We start from the raw sequence: 26,401 nt of genomic DNA on the forward strand, positions 1-26,401 counted from the left end.
TTTCAGGCACTGACAAAAACTTTAGAAATCCCATTTGACTTACAGTGATAAGTAATATGCTCATTTAAGGGTGGGTAGATAGGGCCTCAAAATAGCAGCTGATACATTGAAAGAAGCTTTCAAGTGGAATTAGGAAGGTGAAAAGTCAGAGAGACAACAGTGGTTTGAAAGCTTTTTGGATTTTGGCTTATTCGCAGAGGGGTTTCTTTCACTCTCCTCACATGATAGGCAAACAGAAGAGCAAGGGTAGGTGACTTGTAACACAAAGGATGGCCGAGGCATCGCCTCTAGGCTAGCTAGAGGTGGGGCATGTCAATCCTTTTCTGGTCCAGATCCCACCCAGAGGACCCATTCCCTGCCACAATGCAGTAGCCCAGGAGTCAGAACTGCTTTTGGAGTTTGCCTGTCTCCTCCATAAAGATGCAGTCCGTCCTTCTGGGAAAGTCCAAGGCTGGTCAGTGATCAGAAGGCCTGGGGTCCAGTTCCAGCTCTCACTGAGTGGTCCCAGGGAAGCCACATAACCTCCTAGAATCTTGTTTCCTCTGGCGTAGAACTGGGCCAATGGTGCCCCACCTTTAACAGGGTTATTGCGAGGAAGGCTTTAGTAAAGATGTTTTGTGCTGTTTGCAAATCGGAAAATACACGTGTATGTTTTTAACTTAAGGAATTTTTAAAAATTATTAATAGGGGTATATTTTAAAGCTTCATGGCAGAACATACAAAAGGGGAACCAGGTGGGGGCTTTCACCTTAGTAAATGCTCAAAAACAAGCTAAACCCATGGTTCTCAACTGGAGACAATTTTGCCCTACCAGGCAAAATTGGACAATGTCTGGAGACATTTTTATTGTCATGGCTGGGGGCGGTAATGCTACTGGCATCTACTGGGAGGAGGCCAGGGATTCTACTAAACACCCCACAATGCACAGGACAGCCTTCCCACTCCTGCTATGAGGAATTATCTGTCCCCAAATGTCGGTGGTACTAAGGCTGAGAAACCCTGAGCTAAGCTAAATTGAAAGTTCTGCCAGGTTCCTGAGAAGTCAGCAGAGAGAGGCAGAGTGCTTTGGGTTAACAGAAAATGAGATGCTATGGTCAGAAAGACGCGGCCCACGTACTCAAACGAATCATCCTAAGGAGAAAGGGCAAAATTTTAGAGACCATGAGAATCTCTGTCTAAACATGACAGAAGTTGGTTTAATTACACTACACTACTAACAGAAGCTCTCTTTCTAAAGAGCATCTTGTATTCTCTCAGCAGGTACATGCTGGGCAGGGGCAGGTGTGGGTGGCAGACGGGGGAAGAGGTCTCGCCTCTGCCCACACACTCTCTATCTTAGCCACTTGTTTGGTCCCTGTTCTGACCTGGGAAGGTAGGTCCAATATGGGAAGGGTCTGGACCCTGCTTAGGGCAGCTCTAGTCTAGAGGGGTCATCTCCTGTGAGCTCTCCCTACTGCCATTCTCATGGCTCACGGGTACTGCCAGCACTGAAGAGGCCTCTGGGGCTGAAGGAAGAGAATTTGAGACTGTTTCTTTGGCTGTACTTGTTCAGTGTTCAGTTTAAGGTTGGGTAGTATGTATTCTATTGTATGAAAATATCACAGCTTGTTTATCCATTTTCCTGTTGATGGCCTTTTGGATTTTTCCGTTTTTTTACCATTATGAATAAAGCTGGTTAGGAATTTCCTTTTTTTGTTTGTTTTTTAGCACTAGGGCAGGAAGAAAAGGATTCACTATGAAAATCACGCATGAAATAAATCGATGTGTCTGAGATGTTAGGAAGAGGCTTGGGAGGAGACGGAAAGGAACATTTATTAGGCACCTACTCTCTAAATGGTTATTGGGTCACTGAGCAGCACTAACGTTCCTTCAATAAAGGGAAGCAAGCTTCATTTTATGACTCATCTGACCTGGAATAATGCAATGATCCACTCTGGTGGAATATTACTGTTGGATTCATTTCCTTTCTAGGCTGATGAAAACTTGGCAAGGAATGCTGATTCACAACAGAACTCAAGGCCTATCTCTGAGTTCGGTGTTTGATTTGATGAACTCTGCTTGGCCACTGCTACTAGTTTGTAACATTTACCATTTATAGAGCTCACTGTGGCCTGCATGGGGCTTTAAAGACTTTTTCGTGCATTGTCACCACTGCTGCCTTAATTCAGCTCTTCCCATCGTTAGCAGGATATAACAGACACTATTGGTTACTACTCAAAGCCACAGCAACTCTTTTTACCAGCACCCTCCTTTCCCCCTGGAAGAACCCTGACCTGTTGATTTATCCTGTGCCAGACTATATATTCAACGCAAGGATCCTCTTTCCAGCCCCGGAGGGCAAATTTTGATTGTTTTAAGTCAATCATGGTTGTCTAATGCCCTTGCTAATGACTGGGTTAGACAGGGTATAGGACACCCTTCTGGCCAACAAAATGTGAGGGAAAGTCTGCTGGGGAGCTTCTAGGAAAAGTTTTGCTTGTTCTTAAAAATGGAGCATTAGAGATATGTTTTAAAAAAGGAATAGGTCTCTTTTTGTCTCTAGTTGTGACTATATGAAGTAGTGATACCTGCAGCTGTGGCAACCATCTTGTAATCATGAGGGTAGAAGCATGAAGACAAAAGCCAAAGCAATGAAGAAGCAGGATGGAAAGATGGAAGAACCTGGATCCTTGATGACATACCTACCCTGTCATACTGGAACCATAGTTATTGCTTTTCATCTCAAGTTCCCCCAGGCCTGCTTTCATAGCTCTTTAAGTAAAGTTTCAATTAGAAACATGTCCTCCCAGTTTCGTGTTAGGCAAAGGAACAGCCAAAACAAACAAACAAACAAACAAAACCAATCAACCTGCAACCTACATACTTTTTCTATTCTTTGAAAAAACACTTTTCTCCCTTCCCCTAGGCCTTCAACACTTAAACCTAGAAGTCATGAGTCAAAGCTTGGTCCCAAATAGAAAAAAAAAGACTACTATTAAATTTTAAAAACAAACAAAACATATGAGCTATTTTAAATATCAAATTTTTACCTATTTCCCTGGGGAGGGTTTAAGATACATGACAATGTTTCTCCAGGTTGGGTAAGAGATGTTCTGAAAGTGCAGAGGTCCCGGGCCCCAGGCTGGTAGCTGACCATCCACTCTTACCCAAAAGGCTGATGGCCCCTGCCCACCTCCAACCCTGGGGCTATTGGCTGTGGATCTGGATCTGAGCTGCACTTACTAAGGCAGTACACAGAAAGGAGCTGATACTTATTACCCTTCTAGGTGGGGTCTGTAACCTCAGAAACTATTCAGCCTCTGGAAAGAGATCCAGAAATAGTCCCTGTAGGATTGGAAGGGTAAAAAATTCTGGTCAGGAGGGTCCTCCAGCCAGGTAAACGGAAAGAATCTTAGTGAACCTTATATCCCCATTTCGTTTCCCTCGCTGGAACACACTGGCAGATGTAATACTTCACGCATAATTTCTCTTGCTGAATCTATTCCTTTAGACCACTCCCTAATTATAAAATGGGATGTCCTAAATATACAAAAATGTGGAAAACAGTGAAAAATTACCATGACCCACTACCTACATAAAACCACTAATATTTTCTATTTTTGCCAAGTTTCTTTCTGTACATACTTTAAAAAGTAGGGTCTTTATGTACATTATTGCAGAGCCTCTTACGGCTGGGCATGTTTGTTTTGTTTTGGTTTGTCTTTAAGATCTCAAGAAGGATGTTGGAAGTTCCTGAAGGAACAAGCAAGTGAAGAACCATCTTATTTTTAAAGAGAGAACTTTGGATATTATATAAGAACCAATTAACTTGCTACTTGAAGAGATTCTAGAAAAAAACTTATCAGATCATCAGCAAACTCATAAAAGGGTAAGAAAACACAAGATATTACTCCTTGGCTATGAACGTCATCTGTTGTAAGAAATCATGCCAAAGTGACTGAAGTATAGTAGACAATGAATGATGAGTTCTTCAGATGTAGAGGAAGTAATAGATATAATCTACAGAATTTAGCTAAGCTTTTTTATTCTGTCTCATGCAACAGCCTCCTTGACAAGCTAAAATATTAGCATTTGGAGGAAACGAGGCAGTTTAGAGCAGATAACCTAAAGGAGACTGTGCATTGGGAACACACAAATTTTGGCAGCATATGTAAAGGGGTCGGGCCAGGCACATTTCTAAAGATCCCAGAGTAAAAATCACTTTCATTGTAAGTAATCTGGTGTGGGGGCAGTTGGAGTGAAGTAGGGGTAGCAAAGGCAAGTACATGTTACAGTTAGATGAGACAGAGTTCTTAAAAAGCCGGTTAGTTGTCTGAGCATATGGGAAACATAATTCTATTGGCAGTACAATGTACTTATCTTTCTCTATAACTTCCACTTATTGAGTACCTACTTTGAGCCAGATGCTTTGCTGGGTACTTTTCATCATCACAGGGGTGACCCCATCACCAAAGTATTTCCATGCTGGGTTGGTCTCTCCAGCTACTCTCCCAGGTGATTCCACAAAGCACATGACAGGAGAAAAGTGGCAAGTCAGATTTTACACCACAGCAGGAGAGCAGAGGCAAGGTCACTTACCTGGCCTGCCAGGTTGAAGTAAGAATGGTTGGTGAGATTGACTGGTGTGGTCTGACTGGCCTGCGCGCGGTAGTTGACTGTGAGCTCCCCACCATCCAGGGTGTATGTCACCCAGACTTTTAACTCCCCAGGGTAACCTTCCTCACCATCTGGACTGACCCGCGAGAACTGGACGCCATTTGACAACACCCGAGGGGTCCAGAGGACCTAGAATAAAGTGTTTTCAAAGCTGTTTAGTCACTACAATCCCAAGCTAAATGCCACATTTCAATATTAAAGACAACTGGTTCCAGGAAGGGAAATGATGTAATCAACAAGGTTTACAATGATAGCCTAGATTTTAATTATTTTAAAATTCTGTTTTATACAGAAAAGTGACTTTCGAGAGAAAAGAAGTTTTTCTCTTTACCTACTCACATTCCCCACACTCTTTCCCCCTAAATTTATAAGCATATGTCTACAATAGTTTCTTCTTCCCCTTCTTTGAGACTTAAAAAAATCTCAGCACCACATTCTGAGCAATAACTATCTGCTAATAGTATTAAAAATAACCTTAATAAATCAGCCCCCCTCTCTCGAGGGTACTATGTACAAATATTTATAAAAAAAACACCACGAGGTTATCTGTGTTCCCTGGGCAGAGTTCCAAACAAATAAGAAGGCCCTTGTTCCAATAGGTAGAGTCCTCGCTCACAAGTCAGGAGTCCTGATTTGGGGCCAGGTTTGTCCCTAGCTCACTGACTTTGGACTTCAATCCTATCCATAAAATAAAGGGTTTGGAAAAAAAATGAGCTGGAAAGTTTTTTCTAGTTCTGGAAAATATGATTTTAAGAGTTACAAGAAAAATATGAAGAAAAGTTTTCTGAATCTTGGATTAACAGTGATTTCTCTCAACGTTGCCCTAGGGGCTCCAAGATTACACTTACGGGAAGGGAATTTCCATTATGAGCCAAGGCACTTTGCTAGAAACTTCACAGACATTATCTTATCTGTCTCAGAGCTGACTTAATGTAGATACCATTATCCTCATTTTGTGATGAGAGAGTTGAGGCTCAGAAAGGATAAATTGCTGGTCCCAGGCCACATAGCTAGTAAGACAGTGGATTTGAACCAAGCAGTCTGATCCTGTTCCCTTATTTTACACTATCAAAGGACAAGGTGGCCAGAGACACCCCCCCCCCCGCCAGTCCCTTTGGGGAGCCCTGGAGTCACTAATGAAAGTCTTTCGCAGACATGAGACTTTCATTTGTTGAGTGCTCACCAGCCACTGACCTGGTACTTTACATAAATCATTTTCCAAGGTAAGAATCTGGTGGAACCAAAAAAAAAAAAAAAAAAAAAAAATTTACATCTTTGTAGGTCAAAATAGTTGAACAGTGGCAATTTCATATGGCTCCAAGTAATGTTATTAATCCCATTTTGCAGATGAGCAAATTAAGTTTCGTGGAGTTAACTTGCCCACTTCCACCCTCCACATCCCAGGGGAGTGGGGTAGAACCCTTTCAGACTTCATGCCTACTGTTTCAGGGGGAAAAAATCTTGTTTAAAGTCATACATGTAATTAGGGACAGAGCTAGGATTCAAACTCAGGCCTGGCAGCCTACACTAATCCACATCTTAGTTTCAGTGGATGTTTTATTCAAATCTCCATTTTCAACATAAGAGTTGAGGCCAAACACTGTCATTCCAAATGGACTTGAAACATAAAACTTCTGTGGGACAGAGAAATGGCCTATGAGCTCAGGCTCTGCCCCGCCTCCCCCCACTCCTGGCATGGCCTGGATCTCTCTCATTGACACAGCATTTGCCAGGAAGGAGAGCCCAGCGGGAACGGAGGTCTCTGCCTACACCTACAGTGAAAGCAGCTGGTATTTAAAACAAATTCACTGACCTTAGTAAAAAATTTATTTCGCACCCTAATTATCTCCCAGAAATGTTGAACTTTCAAGACACTTTGTGCTGGCTGGAAAATTACTGCTTGGCTATCGCCCATGGGAACATAGGCTATCACCCATGGGAATGTAACATTCTAACAATAAGCTTTCTGCTTCTGTACCCCCGCTTGCACACCTGACCTGTGGGTCGACAGGTAATGAATAGAAGAGAAATAGACCTTTGTGTTTAGACAGAATGAAGAATGGAATTTTAGGCTTAAAAACCCTGTACCTCTACATTTCAGGGCTGCTTAATTTGTGGTCTGCGTACCCCTGGCAGACCCAGCCAGCTGAATAATGAGTGTGTTTCCTATAACTCACTGATTTCTGGTGGTCCGTGTGTCTTTCGGGGGCTGGCGGCTACAACAACTTAAGATGTAAAGCCTGTTATATGTGTGATTAAAGAAAGAAAAAAAGAATCCCCCAAATGGAAAATTTTAGGAGTAAAATATTTGAAAGAAAATGTTCTTAACTTGCTATCTAGTTTTTCTCCTTTAGAGAATGGAGATACGGAATGGAAATTTTCATGTAAAGTTTTTCTCCTTTAGAGAATGGAGATACGGAATGGAAATTTTCATGTAAAGTGATATTATCAGACAAGTAGAATTCCACGGATGGTATAATTCCTATTCATGGAAGGATTTCCCTGACCCTGTAGTTTTCAAATTTCCAGACAATTTCCGAATTTGCACCTTTAGGCCTACTTATACAATTTCTAATCCTCTCGGTTTGTTCAAATTTCATCTTTTATAAAAATGTATTGACATAAATAGAAAAACACAGACCTCCAAACCAGCAATTATTCAGTACCCGTTGAGATCAAACACAACTTAAAGTGAAGTTCATCTGATACTGCTCATGTTACTATGTCAAAACATACTGTTCAAAACTTCCAGTGGCTCCATGATAACATTCCAAGTCTTTCTCCACCTCTCTCAGGGCTGTTGCAAAGTCATTCTCTCAAATATCCATATATTGACTATAATGCTATCCTTTCTTCAAGGGCAGTTCAAATCCCACCTCCCCAGTTGCTGTTAATTTGTCCATGCGCAGTTCCTCTATCACTGGTGTCTATATTGTTGTCCACCTATAATAGTTATTTATGGAAGGGTCCCACCCCCTCACTATATTGTGAACCTAAGAAATCCCTATCCTGTTACGCTCCTCGGTTCACAGAAGGGGCGCAGTAGGCACACTGCATTCAAGGATATGTATATATGTATATTCATTATTTGCTATGTTTATACGGGACATACATGTTAAGCAACACCACAGAAAATACTGATGTAGAATAGAGGAAGCATGAACAAGCTAGAACAAGGTGCTGTTCTGAGGATCCTGTGAAGATCCTTGTCCTAACTTCCTCTGGTTGGGGTTTTCCTATAGACCTGACATATTCTAGAGATGCTCTGCCTTCATGCCCCGCTGGGATGAGGTGTCCCATCATTGAGGAGAGGGGGCTGATGGGGCAGTCTGCTTCTAGGAAGCTGGAGGGACAGGAGAAACAGAGTGACCAACTTCCTTCAACAGGGCAGGTGGTGGTCAGAAGCAGAAAAGAAATTGTGACCCTTAACTGTCATACATGTCCCTGTTTTCTCTGGCTCTTCTCTAGGAATAACCTGGGTGATAAAATTTAAAGTTTAAAGGAAAGTTAACTACCAAAAAAATCTCCCTCACGGCCTGAAATCAGACTAGTAAGAGAAGTCACTGGGGGCGTTAACTAGCAGACTCCCACCCAGGAAGCAGGAGGCCAGGCATTCCCACCTCAGGGAGAAGCTGTTTGACTGCTTTGCTCTCCTAACCTTGTTTTTCCAGGGATTCACTTGGGAGTTTTAGTGTGGAAAAGGGATTCTGGGGGGAATCTCGGGTAATTTTGAGGCATGAGGCACTTCAGTGGAAGGGTAGGCCTGGATACAGCACCACACTACACGGGAAGGGGGCTTCATGACAGATACAGGGAGGTGTGTTGCATTGGGGGCACCCATGGTGGTGGCCACGGAGGACACCAGCAGTTGTAGTATAGGAATGAGGGCTTCAGGCCTGTCAGCCTGACTTAGGAGTGATTTATCTTTTGGTGATAATACAGGGTTCTAGTAAGGGTGACAGATAATCTATTCAAATGCTTTGTTTGGTAAATGGTTAGATATTATCTTTAATCCACTTTCTCTCGTGCCTAAGGTCAACCCAACTCCTTGATCCCAATGCTATGAGAAAGTCATTCCCTAGTCGTTCCCTGTCCGTCCTAAGTTAAAGGTGGCCATCTTTTCACTTGGGGTTCCCCTGCCCATTATGGTCAGATGAGCTAGAGGAGGATGGGTCCTAGAACAGGGCCAGGGCATCTGCTCCCCCAAACCATGGGAGCAGCCTCTTTCCCATATCACTTTTCCAAACGCATTTGCTCCAGGGCCTGGAATTGTGCCTGGCAAACAGAAGGTATGCCTGATGGCACTTTGTGAAGTATGCCAGGTAAGGACAATGTCCAGTGCCCCCAACACCCTTTCAGACTTCATGCCTACTGTTCAGGGGGAAAAAATCTTGTTTAAAGTCATACATGTAATTAGGGACAGAGCTAGGATTCAAACTCAGGCCTGGCAGCCTACACTAATCCACATCTTAGTTTCAGTGGATGTTTTATTCAAATCTCCATTTTCAACATAAGAGTTGAGGCCAAACACTGTCATTCCAAATGGACTTGAAACATAAAACTTCTGTGGGACAGAGAAATGGCCTATGAGCTCAGGCTCTGCTCCGCCTCCCCCCACTCCTGGCATGGCCTGGATCTCTCTCATTGACACAGCATTTGCCAGGAAGGGGAGCCCAGCGGGAACGGAGGTCTCTGCCTACACCTACAGTGAAAGCAGCTGGTATTTAAAACAAATTCACTGACCTTAGTAAAAAATTTATTTCGCACCCTAATTATCTCCCAGAAATGTTGAACTTTCAAGACACTTTGTGCTGGCTGGAAAATTACTGCTTGGCTATCGCCCATGGGAACATAGGCTATCACCCATGGGAATGTAACAATAAGCTTTCTGCTTCTGTACCCCCGCTTGCACACCCGACCTGTGGGTCGACAGGTAATGAATAGAAGAGAAATAGACCTTTGTGTTTAGACAGAATGAAGAATGGAATTTTAGGCTTAAAAACCCTGTACCTCTACATTTCAGGGCTGCTTAATTTGTGGTCTGCGTACCCCTGGCAGACCCAGCCAGCTGAATAATGAGTGTGTTTCCTATAACTCACTGATTTCTGGTGGTCCGTGTGTCTTTCGGGGGCTGGCGGCTACAACAACTTAAGATGTAAAGCCTGTTATATGTGTGATTAAAGAAAGAAAAAAAGAATCCCCCAAATGGAAAATTTTAGGAGTAAAATATTTGAAAGAAAATGTTCTTAACTTGCTATCTAGTTTTTCTCCTTTGGAGAATGGAGATATGGAATGGAAATTTTCATGTAAAGTTTTTCTCCTTTAGAGAATGGAGATACGGAATGGAAATTTTCATGTAAAGTGATATTATCAGACAAGTAGAATTCCACGGATGGTATAATTCCTATTCATGGAAGGATTTCCCTGACCCTGTAGTTTTCAAATTTCCAGACAATTTCCGAATTTGCACCTTTAGGCCTACTTATACAATTTCTAATCCTCTCGGTTTGTTCAAATTTCATCTTTTATAAAAATGTATTGACATAAATAGAAAAACACAGACCTCCAAACCAGCAATTATTCAGTACCCGTTGAGATCAAACACAACTTAAAGTGAAGTTCATCTGATACTGCTCATGTTACTATGTCAAAACATACTGTTCAAAACTTCCAGTGGCTCCATGATAACATTCCAAGTCTTTCTCCACCTCTCTCAGGGCTGTTGCAAAGTCATTCTCTCAAATATCCATATATTGACTATAATGCTATCCTTTCTTCAAGGGCAGTTCAAATCCCACCTCCCCAGTTGCTGTTAATTTGTCCATGCGCAGTTCCTCTATCACTGGTGTCTATATTGTTGTCCACCTATAATAGTTATTTATGGAAGGGTCCCACCCCCTCACTATATTGTGAACCTAAGAAATCCCTATCCTGTTACGCTCCTCGGTTCACAGAAGGGGCGCAGTAGGCACACTGCATTCAAGGATATGTATATATGTATATTCATTATTTGCTATGTTTATACGGGACATACATGTTAAGCAACACCACAGAAAATACTGATGTAGAATAGAGGAAGCATGAACAAGCTAGAACAAGGTGCTGTTCTGAGGATCCTGTGAAGATCCTTGTCCTAACTTCCTCTGGTTGGGGTTTTCCTATAGACCTGACATATTCTAGAGATGCTCTGCCTTCATGCCCCGCTGGGATGAGGTGTCCCATCATTGAGGAGAGGGGGCTGATGGGGCAGTCTGCTTCTAGGAAGCTGGAGGGACAGGAGAAACAGAGTGACCAACTTCCTTCAACAGGGCAGGTGGTGGTCAGAAGCAGAAAAGAAATTGTGACCCTTAACTGTCATACATGTCCCTGTTTTCTCTGGCTCTTCTCTAGGAATAACCTGGGTGATAAAATTTAAAGTTTAAAGGAAAGTTAACTACCAAAAAAATCTCCCTCACGGCCTGAAATCAGACTAGTAAGAGAAGTCACTGGGGGCGTTAACTAGCAGACTCCCACCCAGGAAGCAGGAGGCCAGGCATTCCCACCTCAGGGAGAAGCTGTTTGACTGCTTTGCTCTCCTAACCTTGTTTTTCCAGGGATTCACTTGGGAGTTTTAGTGTGGAAAAGGGATTCTGGGGGGAATCTCGGGTAATTTTGAGGCATGAGGCACTTCAGTGGAAGGGTAGGCCTGGATACAGCACCACACTACACGGGAAGGGGGCTTCATGACAGATACAGGGAGGTGTGTTGCATTGGGGGCACCCATGGTGGTGGCCACGGAGGACACCAGCAGTTGTAGTATAGGAATGAGGGCTTCAGGCCTGTCAGCCTGACTTAGGAGTGATTTATCTTTTGGTGATAATACAGGGTTCTAGTAAGGGTGACAGATAATCTATTCAAATGCTTTGTTTGGTAAATGGTTAGATATTATCTTTAATCCACTTTCTCTCGTGCCTAAGGTCAACCCAACTCCTTGATCCCAATGCTATGAGAAAGTCATTCCCTAGTCGTTCCCTGTCCGTCCTAAGTTAAAGGTGGCCATCTTTTCACTTGGGGTTCCCCTGCCCATTATGGTCAGATGAGCTAGAGGAGGATGGGTCCTAGAACAGGGCCAGGGCATCTGCTCCCCCAAACCATGGGAGCAGCCTCTTTCTCATATCACTTTTCCAAACGCATTTGCTCCAGGGCCTGGAATTGTGCCTGGCAAACAGAAGGTATGCCTGATGGCACTTTGTGAAGTATGCCAGGTAAGGACAATGTCCAGTGCCCCCAACTCACCTTATCAAACCCTCTTAGTCCTCCATGCAGACTGTTGGGCCCATTATTAACAGCCAGCTTATACTCCTTCCCGTCCAGCATGAATGTCCCTTTGGCAATTCGGTTGGCTACCCTGCCAACCACTGCTCCAAAGTAGGGCTGCTTCTGGAGATACCCTGCAAGAACACAGGATGACAGTTTTTAAATTTCAAACCGAAGGTGAAGCTCACACTGCTACCCACTGCTTTCTTCTGAGGGAATCTACAAGTAGAACTTGGGCATGTCCAGGTCCTCACCGAAGCACGGAAAAATGGCGTTCTTTACAGATGACCATTTCCTTTTCCAAAAGTAACAAACAGTTTTAAAGAACTTTATAAGGCACAAGGAATAAATAGAAGCCATCCTAATTTCATCATTAGAGAGAATCGCTGTTAAAATTCTTATATATCTTTCTGTCTTTTAGTATAGGCATATATGTGCTTTTCTTCTTTTTATAAAACTCTGGTTTTAGTATACATGCTGCTGTATAATCTGCTTTTTTTCTAGGCCATCAATTTTCTTAACTATAAAGTATATTTTTGTGCAGTCTGGAGAAAAACTACCTTATCCTTTTTTCTCTTTTTATTTTTTTTTAAAAATCATACAATTAGTATATGAAAATACCCTTTAAAGAGTGTTAAATAATACATAATTATATAGAGTAGGCTTGCCAGAGGAAATACAGGATGACCAGTTAAATTTGAATTTCAGATAAATAATGAATAATATATTAGTATAAGTATATCCACATTATTATTATAGATGGCACATATTTACACTTAAAAATATTTTTTTAAAATCTGAAATCCAAATTTAATTGGGCATCCTGTATTTTTATTTGCTAAATCTGGCAACCTTAATAAAGAGTAAAACATGATTATATGTGGGATATAAACCTAAAAGCAACAAATGAACAGGGCAGAGACTCATGGATATGGACAACAGACTACTGGTTACCAGAGGGGGAGGGAGGAAGGGCAGGTAGACGGGGTAAAGGGGGTCAAATATGTGGCAATAGAAAGAAATCTAACTATGGGAGGCGAACACACAGTGTAAATATATATATACGCCTTACTGTTAAAGTGTACGGCTGAAACTTAGTGGATTTCATTAACCAATGTCACCATAAAAATAAATAAATAACGAGTAAAACATGAAAGCCTCCCTTCACCTCTCAACTCCTCTCCTTCCCGATAATAACCACTGCTAACAGTTTGGCATGCACACTTCCATTTTTTTTTTTTTGTTTTTAGTTAACTACATATGAGCACAAAGAAATATACAAACACACATATTCTATATGAAGAGAATCATACTATACATTGTTTTGCAACTTTTCAGTTATCGAATGTCTTAAGATCTCTCCATGTGACTACATATCCATCTACCATATTCCTTTTGATGGCCACACGGCATATTGATGAGCATAAGCTATTGTCAGCTTTTCGGGGGGGTGGGGGGAGGGGCTCTAAAAAGCAGTCTGGCATCCTTGTATTTACAGCTTTGTACACGGGCATATTACAGTACTTTCCTTCTCTTTAAGTTCCTCTATGTTATAATCTTTTCGTTTAGATGACAATGGCAGAGCTTAAGGTTTGGAAGTAGTTTATTTTTTGTATTATCATCAAGATTACTTTCTATCCTATTTTTCACTTGGATCCTCTCAGAATTCCATTCCCCTTTCCTGTGGTACTCTGTATCCATCACATCTACTGTGGGTCAGAAGAGTATGCAATTCAAGAATATGAACTATTTTACCATGGCTGAACTGCTCTCAGGAGATGGACCCTGAACTGATTAGGCCAGTTACAGGCCATAGGTTCCCATTACTCAACTGGCTGGTCATAAGTGAAACCTAAATCATTCTCTTCTGGGTCTTTCCTGGTTGACTGATGTCCTTGCTAATCTGAGGACCTTGCTAATCAGGTCCTCAGAGTCCTGCTGATAGATGCCCATAGTAGCTAACACCTGCTGAGCACTTCCTAAGTCTCGGCTAACTCTCTAAGTGCTCTACGTTTAACTCATTTCATCCTCAGAGTATGTCTATGAAGTAGACACTATTATCCTCAGTTTATAGGTGTGGAAGCTCACGGCAGAAGGGTTAAGAAACTTGCCCCAAACACATAGCCAATTGGTAGCAGAATCAGGATTTGAACCCAGGCATTCTGGCTCTTGAGCACCTGTTCTTGAGCATCACATTATTTGGAGAGCACAACACTTTCTGGTTAATTGACTTTACTTACCTCCATCTCTTAGCACAGGCCAGGCACTCTCCCCACCAGCTCCCAACTCACTCCCACCCTCTGCTCTTTCTGAAGCTGTAGCTTTAAAACCCCTTAAAACACCAAAAGGAGTCCCAAAGGGCCAAACAACATTTTCTTGGTTTTGCTCCATTTGCTTTTGTTTTTGTTTTTAATAGACTTTATTTTTTTAGAGCAGTTTTAAGTTCACAGCAAAATTAAGCAGAAGGTACAGAGATTTCCCATATACCTCCTGCCTCCACACATGTTTAGCCTCCCCTATTATCAACATCTCCCACCAGAGTGATACATTTATTAGAATTGATGAATCTACACTGACACATCATCATCATCCAAAGTCCATAGTTTACATTAGGGTTCACTCTTGGTATTGTATATTCTATGGGTTTAGACAAATGCATAATGAATGACATGCATTCACCATTAAAATATACAGAATGTTTTCACTGCCCTAAAAATCTTCTGTGTGCTGCCTATTCATCCCTCCCATCCTCCTCACCCCTGGCAACCACTGATCTTTTTTACTGTCGCCACAGATTTGACCTTTTCAGAATGTTATATAGTTGGAATCATACAGTATGTAGCCTTTTAAGATGAGCTTCTTTCACTTAGTAATAGGCATTTAAGATTCCTCCCTGCCTCTTTGTGGTTTGATAGCTCATATCTTTTTAGCACTGAATAATATTCCATTGTCTGGATGTATCAGTTTTGCTATATATTCACCTGCTGAAGAACATCTTGGTTGCTTGAGTAATTATGAATAAAGCTGCTATGAACATCCATATGCAAGTTTTTGTTGGACATAAGTTTTTAACTCCTTTGAGTAAATACCAAGGAGTGCGATTGCTAGATCGTATCGTTAGAGTATGTTTAGTTCTGTAAGAAACTACCAAACTGTCTCCCAAAGTGGCTGTAACATTTTGCATTTACACCAGCAATGAATGAGAGTTCCTATTGCTCCACAGCCTCATCAGCATTTGATATTGTCAGCGTTCTGAACTTTGGCCATTCTAATAGGTCTCGCTGTTGTTTTAATTTGCTTTTCCTGATGACATATAATGTGGGGCATTCATTTGCTTTTCAGGAGCTCAAAAACATGAAAAGCAGAATTTTGTTCAAAAATTATTTAGCCGTATCTATTTTTGACTCTTACCTGGACTCATTCAACAAGTGTAAACTGAGCCTTTACTCCCTTTCAGCCATAGGCTTAGCAACAAAGACAAACCCAACAGCAAGGCTGCTGCCTCATGGGCTTGCAAAAATTCCTGCAGAAGGGACTACTTTTAGCTAGTTAATAAGTCCAGGGAGATAAGAATTACTTGTTGCTCTTTGGTTTAGATGAAGAGTTTTTAAAGGTTAAACCATAAAGAGCAGAAACCACTGCTCCCAAAGCTCTTAGAAACAAATGGATTTTATACTATCCTCACATGTTACGAAGCTTTTAGATCAAATCAGAATTATAAAAAAGGACAGCCCCCAAATTCTGAATAAGACATGACTAAAAAGGTTATTTGGAAATACAGAAAATACTGTTTTCCACAAAAAAGGACAAAGCTTCTAAGTCAAACCACAAATCCAGATTTAATCAATTGCTGATGTGGGCTAAAGGGTAGAGGAAACGTTTGTCCCTTTTTCTGGGCAAAGGACTGGTCAGAATACATTAATAAATGCGTAATCATGGGGTATGTGGCCCTTTCCACTCCTCTAACATCCCAAGGATCCTAGCTGTGACATCTACCTTGAACTGCCCAAACCTTAGCCAGGGTGATCTAAAGTCTCAAAGAAAATTGCACACTAGTTCCAGTCAAAACCTTCACACCCTGAATGACTTTACTTTGGCTTTCTGAGGAAAACAAATGTTACTTTAATAAGCATTTTAAACATCCCAGATATTTTATATATTTTGAAATGGTTACTGGTTGTCACAGAATCTCCATGCCATTTTCTGCAGATTTAACAAAGTAAAATAAAAAGTTCAAATAGTGTGAGGGAAGATATTTGGGGGCAAAGGAAGGAAGGAGATAAAAATTTTAATTGTTCACCATAGTTAGACATCATCACAGCGCAAAGCACATTTAATCATCATTATCCATTTGTTTCAGGTGAGGAAATAGGTCTGGAGACGTTAAATAACTTGTCCGAGGTCACATAGCTTTAAGGGACAAAGCAGATTTAAACCAGGAATCCTCAATGCTCCGGTAAGGGCACACTTGGGCGTCTGTAATACTAAACTGAAGCTCTAAACTGGTTCCTTTTCATCTACCTTCTTATGAACTCAGGTTTTCTAAAAGCACTAAATTTATTTTTCTCTAGTTTTTTCGATAATGGCTCTCATGGTGGTAATAGCTGAGTATTTGGTGCTAACTGGGGAAAAGATGAAGGGGAAGGAATCCTATAGATTGTGTGGGTAGGTTGTTTATACTTGTTGATTCTAAGCAAATATTCTCATCACAGGTTTTGAAAGAAGTCTAATGACTGCATGTGGGACATGCAGAGGAAAAATATTTTAAAATATTTTAAATGTAAAAAATAACAAAGAAACTCACAGGAAGCATGACTGATTTTTTTTCCAGCCTGTAACTGAAAGATCGTATGATTTACCTCTTTAGTATTCTACAGAAGAAAGATCTCATTTTCCCAGGGAGAAATTGAACCATTGTGACCTCTGGTCATGGCCATCATCCAAGCAGTTTATATAATCTATCTGGGAAACTAGAGATAGTTCACATCTAATCCAACAGTTATAAAAGGACCATGTCTTGCGGAATTATCCATGCTTAGCTCTTCCCCAGGATTCAAAGCATTTTTGGGACATGGCAATGAAAGTAACTTTTTACTCTGTCACACCTTATTGCTTTATTTGCCTCAGTTTGTTTATATAACATACTCAGACATTCTTAAAGACTATATAGTGAAAATTAAATCTTCTTCCTACCCTGTACCCCAGCTACCTAGAGTCCTTGCTTAAATACAACCCCTTTTGCCAATTTCTTTCTTTCTTTTCTTTTCTTTTTTTATGCCTACAGCAACTAGTCTTCCTAGGTGGTCTCCCATCCAATTACTAACTGGGCCCGACCCTGTTTAGCTTCCGAGATCAGATGAGATTGGATATGTTCAGCCAATTTCTTAACCTGAGTTTTAATACACTAGAATTGATCAAAATAGTGCAGAGTACCATTTCGTACTACAGTCACGCATGGCTTAACGACAGGAACATGCTGTTAGGAGATTCTGTCGTTGCGCAAACACCAAAGAGTGCACTTACGCAAACCGAGATGGTACAGCCTACTAGACACCTGGGCTACATGGTATTCTACCATAGTATGTGCGAGCTGACGTCTACCCAAATGCCATTATGCTGCATATGACTATATTCTGATTGAGGCAATTATGCTTTTTGTTATGACGTATATGAAGTCTTCTTTATCTTTGGTGATACTAAAAGAATCTACAAAAAACTGAAGGACAGGGCCTTAAATCAGGAACAAGGGGCTGTCTCCAATAACCTTGATGGCTGAACTTATTAGGAAGTATTATTAGATATTCTGAGGGCTTTTTTTCCAACTTCTCTTTTGAAAACAGCTTGATTTCCTTTTAAAATAATTAAATTATCTAAATTATAGACTAGGAATGAAAATGTCTCTCTCAGTCCAGCACCTAGAATATTTTAGATGCTTTTTGTGAAGCCTGTGATGCATCCTGGTTAGGAAAATTTTATTTGACTTTCTCAAGAGACATTAATAACTTGGAGGGTAAGACAATACAAGACGGATCAGTATAATCTGAGTGGGTTAGTTTTTTCCCTCTTTTAAGAATATTTAAGGATAATTCTTTCAGCCAGACTCCCACAAGAGCCATAGACTCATAGAGATAATTGTATAAATGCCCTCATAAAATCAGCACTTCTATGCCTGGTGCTTCCCGGATGCCATGTCATCATTATACCTGTTTCATATTAATTCTAGAAAAATTCCAGAGATACTTTGTGCTTTAAGATTTATGTGATTCACGTCAGAACTAAAAATAGTAAGAATTGATTGTGTGTGTTTGTGTGTGTGGGAGGAGGGTAGTTACCTCCTGAATTGATGATAGGCGTAGATGGACATGAGATAAAAGCAGGTGCTCTTAGCTTATCATTTCCAAAATTCTTTATTGGCTCTGCAATTAAAGGCCATATATTGAACTGTTTGACATCATGGGCAATTTTGTACCAGTCAAGTCTCTTTGTGGTTGTTTCAACCTAGAAAATGGTGATGCTATTAACACAGAGAGGTGACTTAGCAAAATGGTTCTAAAGAATCCTCTTTTGTCACTTGTCAATGCTCTTGCCTTCTGACTTTGAAGATAGATGTGAACCCCCATCCCCATAAATTCACGGGGGCTTGGAGAAGGAGGGCAAGTGGAACTGATTTTCCCTAGGGTAGGGCCCTGCACCTTTCTACTCATGAGTCTCCTGTAATAGACTTGCTGAAGTTACCAAAGAAATTCTGCTGAGTATTACCTACCCCCTTCTCCAAGCCAAGCTATGGAAGCTCCAAGGTAGATAAAGACAACCAGAGGGCAAGGAGTAGGATCCTCAGGAATAGTCTTGTAATAATACGATCTGTTAAGAATATGGAGAGAAATTTTTAGTCTCCTAAGGGAAAACCAATACCAAGGGTTTTCTGTTGACTTCCAACCATGAGACATGCTACATATTAAAGAACCAAAGAAACAGAAAAAATACATCTGAAGGAAAACCTCAAACCTCCTCTCTAGCAGATTTTGTTCACACCCCTACACTGAGCTGAGGGTATTAATTCTCAAGCAGTCTCCTATTGCCAACTTTATTTCAGATTTCATTTTCTGTCTAGTTACACCCTAGTGCCAAGAGAGCAGTATGTACATTGTCATCTGTTGCAATCAAACTGCAGTTGTAATTATTTATTTACATAATTACTTGGCTAACAGCTATGTCCCCAGCTAAACTGCAAGCTCCATGAGGGTGGGGACCTTTTCTGTCTCACTGAATGAGATAACTGAATTAAGTTTTTAAATGCATTAATTAATACGTGATCTTAACTGCCCACAGATTCCAGCAGAATAAAAGTCCACCCTAGCTAGAAGGAGACTTCATTTCTAGACAATGAGTAGGTAGGTATTTTGCCTTCCATTCCCTACCTACAGCGTTATTGAGCAGCCAGGGGGTGCTGGGCAGTAAACTCTCTAGACCTAAGTGGATAAGCTATCTGCACTCCCAGCTATTTGAGACAACCACGCCTCAAAGAATCTGATCAAGAAAAAAAGGAAGTAGAAGAGGAGTCTTTGATTTTCCTTCTTCGGAAAGGGCACAGGGAAGGAGCTGGGAGCCACACCCCCTCGCATTTTCCTCTCCTGCCCTTCCAAAGATCAGGCAGTTCAAAGGTCGCTCCAGAGTTGCTGGAGTTCTCGCTTACCTTTACTGACTTTTTAAATTAACTGAGGCAAAGCCTGAGTGGATAACTAGATGCCAAGTCCTATAGCTGTTTCCATTCAGTCTGTCTTTTTCCCAGCACTGAATCGCAACACAGCGAGTTAGTGGGATCCAAGCATTCCTGACGGTCCCAAACAAAAGTCCCAACTCAGGTCTTTCCCCTGGGTCCCTGCTCCACGAGCAGCCCGCCCCCGGGGCGTGTGCGCGGTGGGCCTGGGGCCGGCCAGCGACCCAAGGCAGAGTTCAACCCACCTTCCAACTCAGCAAAGCCGAGGACCACATCTGAGGATCTGCCCTGCCTGTCCTTGACTTCCAGAGCTGTGATAGTGCAGCCCCAGGAGATGATGTCCACTCTCAGCAGGTCTGACTGCAGCTGGAACTTCTCCACTGTCCCTGCCCCTAAGGGCAGGTCTCCAAACACGGCTCTGGTCACCGAAACCATGGGGAAAGCTCAGGGTGTGCTGCTACTTCTGGCTTTTCGAACTCCTGAGGCAAACAAGAACGACAGAAGTTTACTGGAGAAGGGGCGGGAAACAGCTCAGACTCCTCCTCTTCCTTGCCTGGATTTAGGGAGTGACCACTCCTGCAGAATTTATCCTCTGGGGCGTTTCTAAATCATTCCTTTACCCGAGGGTAATCTGAAGGCAAACTTTCCAGCCAGGCTTGCAGTTTTTTCCCCGTTGCTAATCCTGGCTGCATTGCATGCTGGGAATGGTAGTCTTTGAAAGGTGAAATTGCACTTTGGGTCCTGTAGTCTTTCTAACCCCAATCCTGAATCTGCAGGATTCTACGCTGTTCTCGGGCAGTGGTTCTCAGCATGCGATGAACTAGCTGTTCAGTAATGTTGGTGGCTGACTTTCAGATAAAATGCTGGAAAATACAGAGAGCAGAATTAGGGACGGTGAGACGGGTCTTGGGGGTGGGGGGAGGAATTCTGGTTTTAAGTTAACTCTGATTCAGAGGGGAAAGAAGTACAGGGGTTGTTTAGAGAAAGGGTAAATAATTGCAGGCCTCTCGGCACACCCTGTACACTAAAGATCCATTTTGTGTGTCCCACAGGGCAGAGCCCTGGACATATTTCTGCTGGAGCCAGTGCCCAAAGTCTCTCCTGGCTGGCTGCAGGCCTGAAGTAGCAGCCTAGACAAGCTCAAAAATAGTCAAGTGTATATGGAGGTGATCAGAGACAACCTCCAGCTTTCTTTTCTTCAGGGGACTGGTAAAGAGTACCTACCCACGTTGTTCTTGAAGTTCAAAGTTTCTTTAAAAAGGGATTAAGGGAACAAATATTTATTAAATTCCTCATCAAAGTCAGATACTGTACTTTTATTACCTTCTTTCCATAAGCAGGGAAAGGCTTTAAGTATGTGCTGCTGGGAGAGGAAAGACACTGAGGTCAATAAATAAACCTCATGCTTTAGTGTGCCTCAGACGCATGCGAAGAGATTTTTAAAATACATATTCTCAGGCCTGTCTCTGGAATTTCCGATTCTGTGAGTCCAGGGTGAGACTCAGGAATCTGCCTTTTTCAATGTTTCCAGGTTACTCTAATGCAGGTTAAATGGGACCAAACTTTGAGAAATATTGCTCTAATTTTTGATGCCTAATCTCAGGGATTTTTTTTTTCTTCCCTGAAATAGGCTTGGATGACAGAGGACTAAAATAGAGTGACTACAGGCCTTAATAGGATTGTCAGATAAAATACAGGAGCCTGTGTTTTTGCTAAATCTGACAAGTCTAGACAGTACTGGGCCTAGGAAGGAAGGGAGGATGTTGGAAGCCTAAAAACATGTTTTTCTTGACTGCATACTCATCTTTGCTTGACACTGCTTTTGGTTTGGTTCCGAAGTATTTCAGAGAGGATCCAACTAGACTGTGGTGAGTGCCAAAAGCATCTATGATTAGGAAATTGGGAGAATTGGGATCATGTTCCTGGAAGCAGATGCTAATAAAACAACCCATCTCTCAGCCCTTTGTGTAGTTGGAAGGAATATTTTGCATTCTTGCCACAAAGCCTCGATTCTCATTCATGAAGCAGGGGAATTCTGATAGCAAAGGAAAATGAGAGCTTGCAATAGGCTTCAGTGAAGTGTAACATATAATAACAAAAAGACCCAAACAAGTCAAATTACAGACTGCACCACACTCATACAATAACTGATAGGCACTCTTGTGTGCTGCTTCATCAGAAATTCTCATAAACTCTGCAACCCTCATCAGCCCACTTACCATTTATGGTTGATTCGTACACAAGCCGTTTTGGCAATGCTGTGTTAGCAAGGATATCTTAGAGTCTTTTCTGTGAGCAGGAAGACTGCATTTTCTTTTCTCAGCCGCCAGGTCTCAATGTTCTGCCAAGCTTATGTTGTCACAGAAAGAAATAAATGCATCAGAATGGCCAAAGCCAAATGTCACTAGGAGAGGTTATATAGCTTATCTTGGTAGAAAATGAAACAAACTATGATGTCTAAGATGTAAGGAGTACACTCTTGATTTCATTTTCTTTTCGCTTTTAACGGTTTAATATTTTGAGTCAAATAGGACTACCTTCTGCTAATGCAGCTGTCAGGCACAACCCTTGATTTTTCTTACTAGATTAGGTCAGAAACAAGGTAATAATCTTGATAAGGAAGCATTGTCAAATTCTAGGAGGTATTTATTTTTGTTTTTGAATAGAGGCTGAGGGTGAAGGTATGAGATAAAGGGAGTAGGAATTGTGACATTTACATTAGAGGGGAGCTACTTAGAGTGGATACCTTTTCTTTTTCCCAGAGGTGGATACACAGGTGAAGAATAAGGTCTGTCCTGTTCTCAGCAAGAGATTAGTCCCCAAAGTTGAATGCAGAGGGCCAGAAATGAGGAGATCTGAGTGCTGGGACCCTGGGCTTCATCTTCTCATTCTATACAGAAACTGCAGGTGTGCCGTTCCTGGGACTCAGGAGACTCTGGGCCCATAGATTGCCAGCTCCAAAGCCTTAAGCCGTTGACAAACTGCTATGAGGAAACTTTGAGATATAATAATAAAAACAACTCACAGTACCTCAGAGTTTGTCTGTATAAAGAGACCTGGAAGAGATTCTTTCTAATCAGGTTGATATCTTACCACCTTCCTGTTTTCTTGTTTTGAACTCCAGTAGTATTTATTGTCAGTTTTCTTCACTGGGTACTCAGCATACACTGTCTTATCTTTCATTTTATTGTTGTTCTTGTTTACTCAACTGTTGGCTTCCCGATACAATATTTTGACATATGTATTTTTTATAACCCAAACGTCACTGTACTTGATTTCAGATGAAAACTTCTTGTATTTGGAAGCCGGAAATAACTGGAAGAATCCCATCAAGTTCATGAGAGGTAGAATTCTTCACAATGCAATCAAACTCTATTTCATCAACAATTTTGGAGCAGCTGCTGGGGAAGGCATTATGGGAGCAGGTGAGAAGTTACTGAGGAATATGGCGTAGATGTCACTGTATGACATGTTCTTTATTTGTCAAATATTCAATAAGTATGTGCTAGGCACTCTGCTGGTTGTATATTGATAAGTAAAACACGATCCTTACCTTCAAAGAGTTTACAGTCTAATGTGATATAATGTTCATCTCTATCCTCCATAAGGACTTCAGTAAAATCTTCAAAATTTATTACCAGTACAAGCAGGATGAAACAAAGTGTTGGGACTGGCCTCAGAGTAGTTGGAATTTCAGGGCTGCCCAAAGATGATCAACCATATTAGGATTATTTCAGAATTCCCCAGCACCAAGCAGAGTGACTGGCAATGTTAGATGTTCACTAAATAATTATTGAATGAATGCATGATACATAAATAAATACAGTGTTATAGTGGAGCAGACCTGGGTTTAAGAGGCACCAGAATTTACTGGCTGGGCAATTTGTTTAACTACTCTGAACCTCACTTTCCTCATCTATAAAATGAGAATAATATCACATGATTGTCCTATCTGATTATTATTAATTGATTGCTAGTAAATATATAGTGCTAAAATTTTACTGGGTACCATGATAAGTATCCCTGTAAGTCAGACACTATTACATGATACAGAAATCGAAACTTAGAGAAGTTCAGTAACTCGCTCAAGGTCACATGGTTAGTAAGTCAGGAAACCAAGATTTGATCCCAGGCAGCTTGACTGTAGAGATAGGAGCACTTAACCACTTCCTTATTATATGTTACCTAATATTGTGGTCAGCTGAGAACATGGATTCCAAAGCACCGTATAAATTCTAATACATTGCACCAATGTAAAATGTTCATCTTCTAATTCTTGTGGTAACTACAAATTTTAAAAATCAGTTTCTGGAATTAGGTCACATTGAGCTCAAGGGGGCATTGCAGCTGCTTATACTATCAGGGTAACAAGGGTCCAAGGAGAACAGCTAGACCTTGACCCTGGAAATAAGGCACTCATCCTCTCTGGACCTATTATATATTCATTCATTTATTTGTTATTAAGTCTCCTGCCAAGAAGATGAAAGCTCCAAGAGAGCGGGCCCTTAAACTGCTATAGCCCAGTACCTAGAACAGATTAGTAGGTCACTGAAAAATATTTGTTAAATAAATGTTTGGATACTAGAAGGGATGTGAAGCATCTCTCATACAAAGCTGGTGAAAATCTTAATCGATAAACCACTCCGGAGAACTACTTATCAATATCTAATAAGGTCAAATTGCAGTTAGCTCAGCAATGGCACATGACCTAGCAATTGTATTCCTTGGAATATACCCTAGATAATCTTTTGCATATGGGCATAAGAATATCTATAGCAGTATTATGTGTAAGAATAAAAATATGGAAACAACCTATATTGTCCATCAGTTGAAAAACAGAGTAAAAAATGTGATATATCTATATAATAGAATATGACATAACAGGAAAATGAATGTACTAGGGTCCCACAAGTCCTCAGGCATGACTTTTGTAATTACAATGTTAAGGGAGAAAAAAAAAAAAGCAATAATAAGCATGTTTCTTTTTCTTTCTTATTTTTTTCCAAATCAGACCTTTGAAAATTTACTCTTTGATTAGTTAAGATTAGGTTTGACTGCCTGTAAGAGAGATCCAAAATAACAGTGGCTTAAGAAAGTATACAAGTTGATTTCTTTCCTAAGAACAGTCCAGAGATGAGTATGTTAGGTTCTGGGATTTTTGCCTTACTTGCAAGCTAATAAATTGCTATTTCACAGATGCTGGCTAAAGACACAGATTTCTAGGTCTGAGACAAAGGATCTTATTACTCACTATATAGCAAGCTAATGCACATCATGTTTTTGCTGATTCCCCATGCCCCCCAAGACCCATGGAGGTAACCAAGTTGGACACTAAGCACACAGTGGGTTTGCATTACAACTAGAATCTACCCCTTTTATAGTAAGTGGTAAGCAAGCCTCTTCTTCGTCTGAGAGATGATGTTAACTCATGCCTTGAGCTTGCATTGCAAGCTCAATCTTGAGAAATGGTCCACTAAAGAGAGGTCAGCATTATACATTCTTGGTATACCCAAAAAGGCTGTTCAGAGATGCTCAGGGCCATGGTGGATCGCTTCTCTCAACAGGTGGTCCAAGGTTAGTATACTAGTTCTGCTCAATGTGGTCATCTGGGATGTAGGCTCCCTCTAACTTGTTGTTTTACCATCTGTAGGGTATGTCCTAAAGTCCAGTTGGCCAAGGAAGTGTGCCACCATGTCCACATTTAGAACAGCAGGATAGAAGAGAGAAAGTGAGAAGAAGCAGTGTTGGAGAAGGAACAGGCTCCCTTCTTTAAAAGACACATCCTGAAAGTTTCACACATTACTTTCCCTCATACCCCATTGGCCAGAACTTACTCACATTATTATATAAAACTTCAGAATAGGTTGCGAAATGTATAATCTTTATTCTAAGGGTTCTATTAATATAGTATAAAAGAGAAGGCATTCGAGCATAAGCAGCACTCTGCCATGTACTTTATTAAAGTTGTTAGTATTTCAATAAATACTTTCCAGGGACTTTGGAGGATTTCTAACAGGTACCACGTTCCTCCACTCTGTGTACCTAATGAGAATGTGAGCGTGTGGCTTGGTTGTCTGGTTGAAGCCAGATACCTGTAAGCATACCTCTGGGATGAGACTACAGGTATCAGATACACTTCAGGCATTGCCTGAGGCGCAACACAAAGGAATCAGATGATTTCCGGGGATCTGGAAGAAGACAGGATTTCTACTCCAGGCAATGGTGAATTTTTGAGTGTGGAGCTAGAGACTCCAAGCATCAAGGTGGCAAGATCTGAAAGAGCTCTAGTGGGAGACGTTTATTATGCCAGAGGGTAGGTAGTGTGAGGTGGGAACCACTTTGATGGTGATGGCTTTGCCAAAGGAAGAAGAACCCAAGCCACAGAGGATTTCCTCCTTAACTCTCAAAGAACTGGCTCCCAAGAAGGACATGGAGAACCATAGGTCAGTCAGCATAGGATGTGGACTGTTTGTGTCCTGGAAGAGGACACTGAGCTAGAGCTGGAGGGAGGTATTTTAAAGAGTCAGTATTGACCCAGTATTGTTATAATAAGAAACTTTCTGGGGACAAGTGACTGGGAGCTGCCTGGGGTGTGCTCCTGAGGCCCTGGGGATGACTTTGCAGCTGGCAGGTGCTCTCCACTAGTTAATGGTGGTGCTGCAAAACATCTTTTTAGTGCCAGGGAAGCTTCTCCTTCGTGGATGATTTGCAGCTCTGCTCAGAGTAGAAGCA

At 41.4% G+C, this 26,401-nt stretch overlaps 2 protein-coding genes across 2 annotated transcripts in view; one reads left to right on the top strand and one right to left on the bottom strand.

Moving 5' to 3' along the window:
* Positions 1-20,348, bottom strand: part of GALM (galactose mutarotase) — a 50,903-nt gene extending 30,555 nt beyond the window's left edge. The window contains exons 1-3 of the mRNA XM_011361393.2: positions 19,915-20,348; positions 11,932-12,086; positions 4,579-4,785 (exon numbers count right to left, since the gene is read on the bottom strand). Of these exons, the coding sequence (XP_011359695.1) occupies positions 4,579-4,785; positions 11,932-12,086; positions 19,915-20,104 (552 nt within the window). The 5' untranslated portion in view covers positions 20,105-20,348. The remainder of the gene's footprint in view (positions 1-4,578; positions 4,786-11,931; positions 12,087-19,914) is intronic.
* Positions 20,349-20,427: 79 nt separating this feature from the next.
* The window catches only part of HNRNPLL (heterogeneous nuclear ribonucleoprotein L like), a 67,756-nt gene continuing 61,782 nt past the window's right edge, over positions 20,428-26,401 (top strand). The window contains exons 1-2 of the mRNA XM_023531345.1: positions 20,428-20,563; positions 22,951-23,094. Coding sequence (XP_023387113.1) covers positions 23,029-23,094 — 66 coding nt within the window. The 5' untranslated portion in view covers positions 20,428-20,563; positions 22,951-23,028. The remainder of the gene's footprint in view (positions 20,564-22,950; positions 23,095-26,401) is intronic.

The sequence above is a fragment of the Pteropus vampyrus genome, unplaced genomic scaffold, assembly GCF_000151845.1.
Source record: "Pteropus vampyrus isolate Shadow unplaced genomic scaffold, Pvam_2.0 Scaffold66, whole genome shotgun sequence".
In the NCBI taxonomy this organism is placed as follows: domain Eukaryota; kingdom Metazoa; phylum Chordata; class Mammalia; order Chiroptera; family Pteropodidae; genus Pteropus; species Pteropus vampyrus.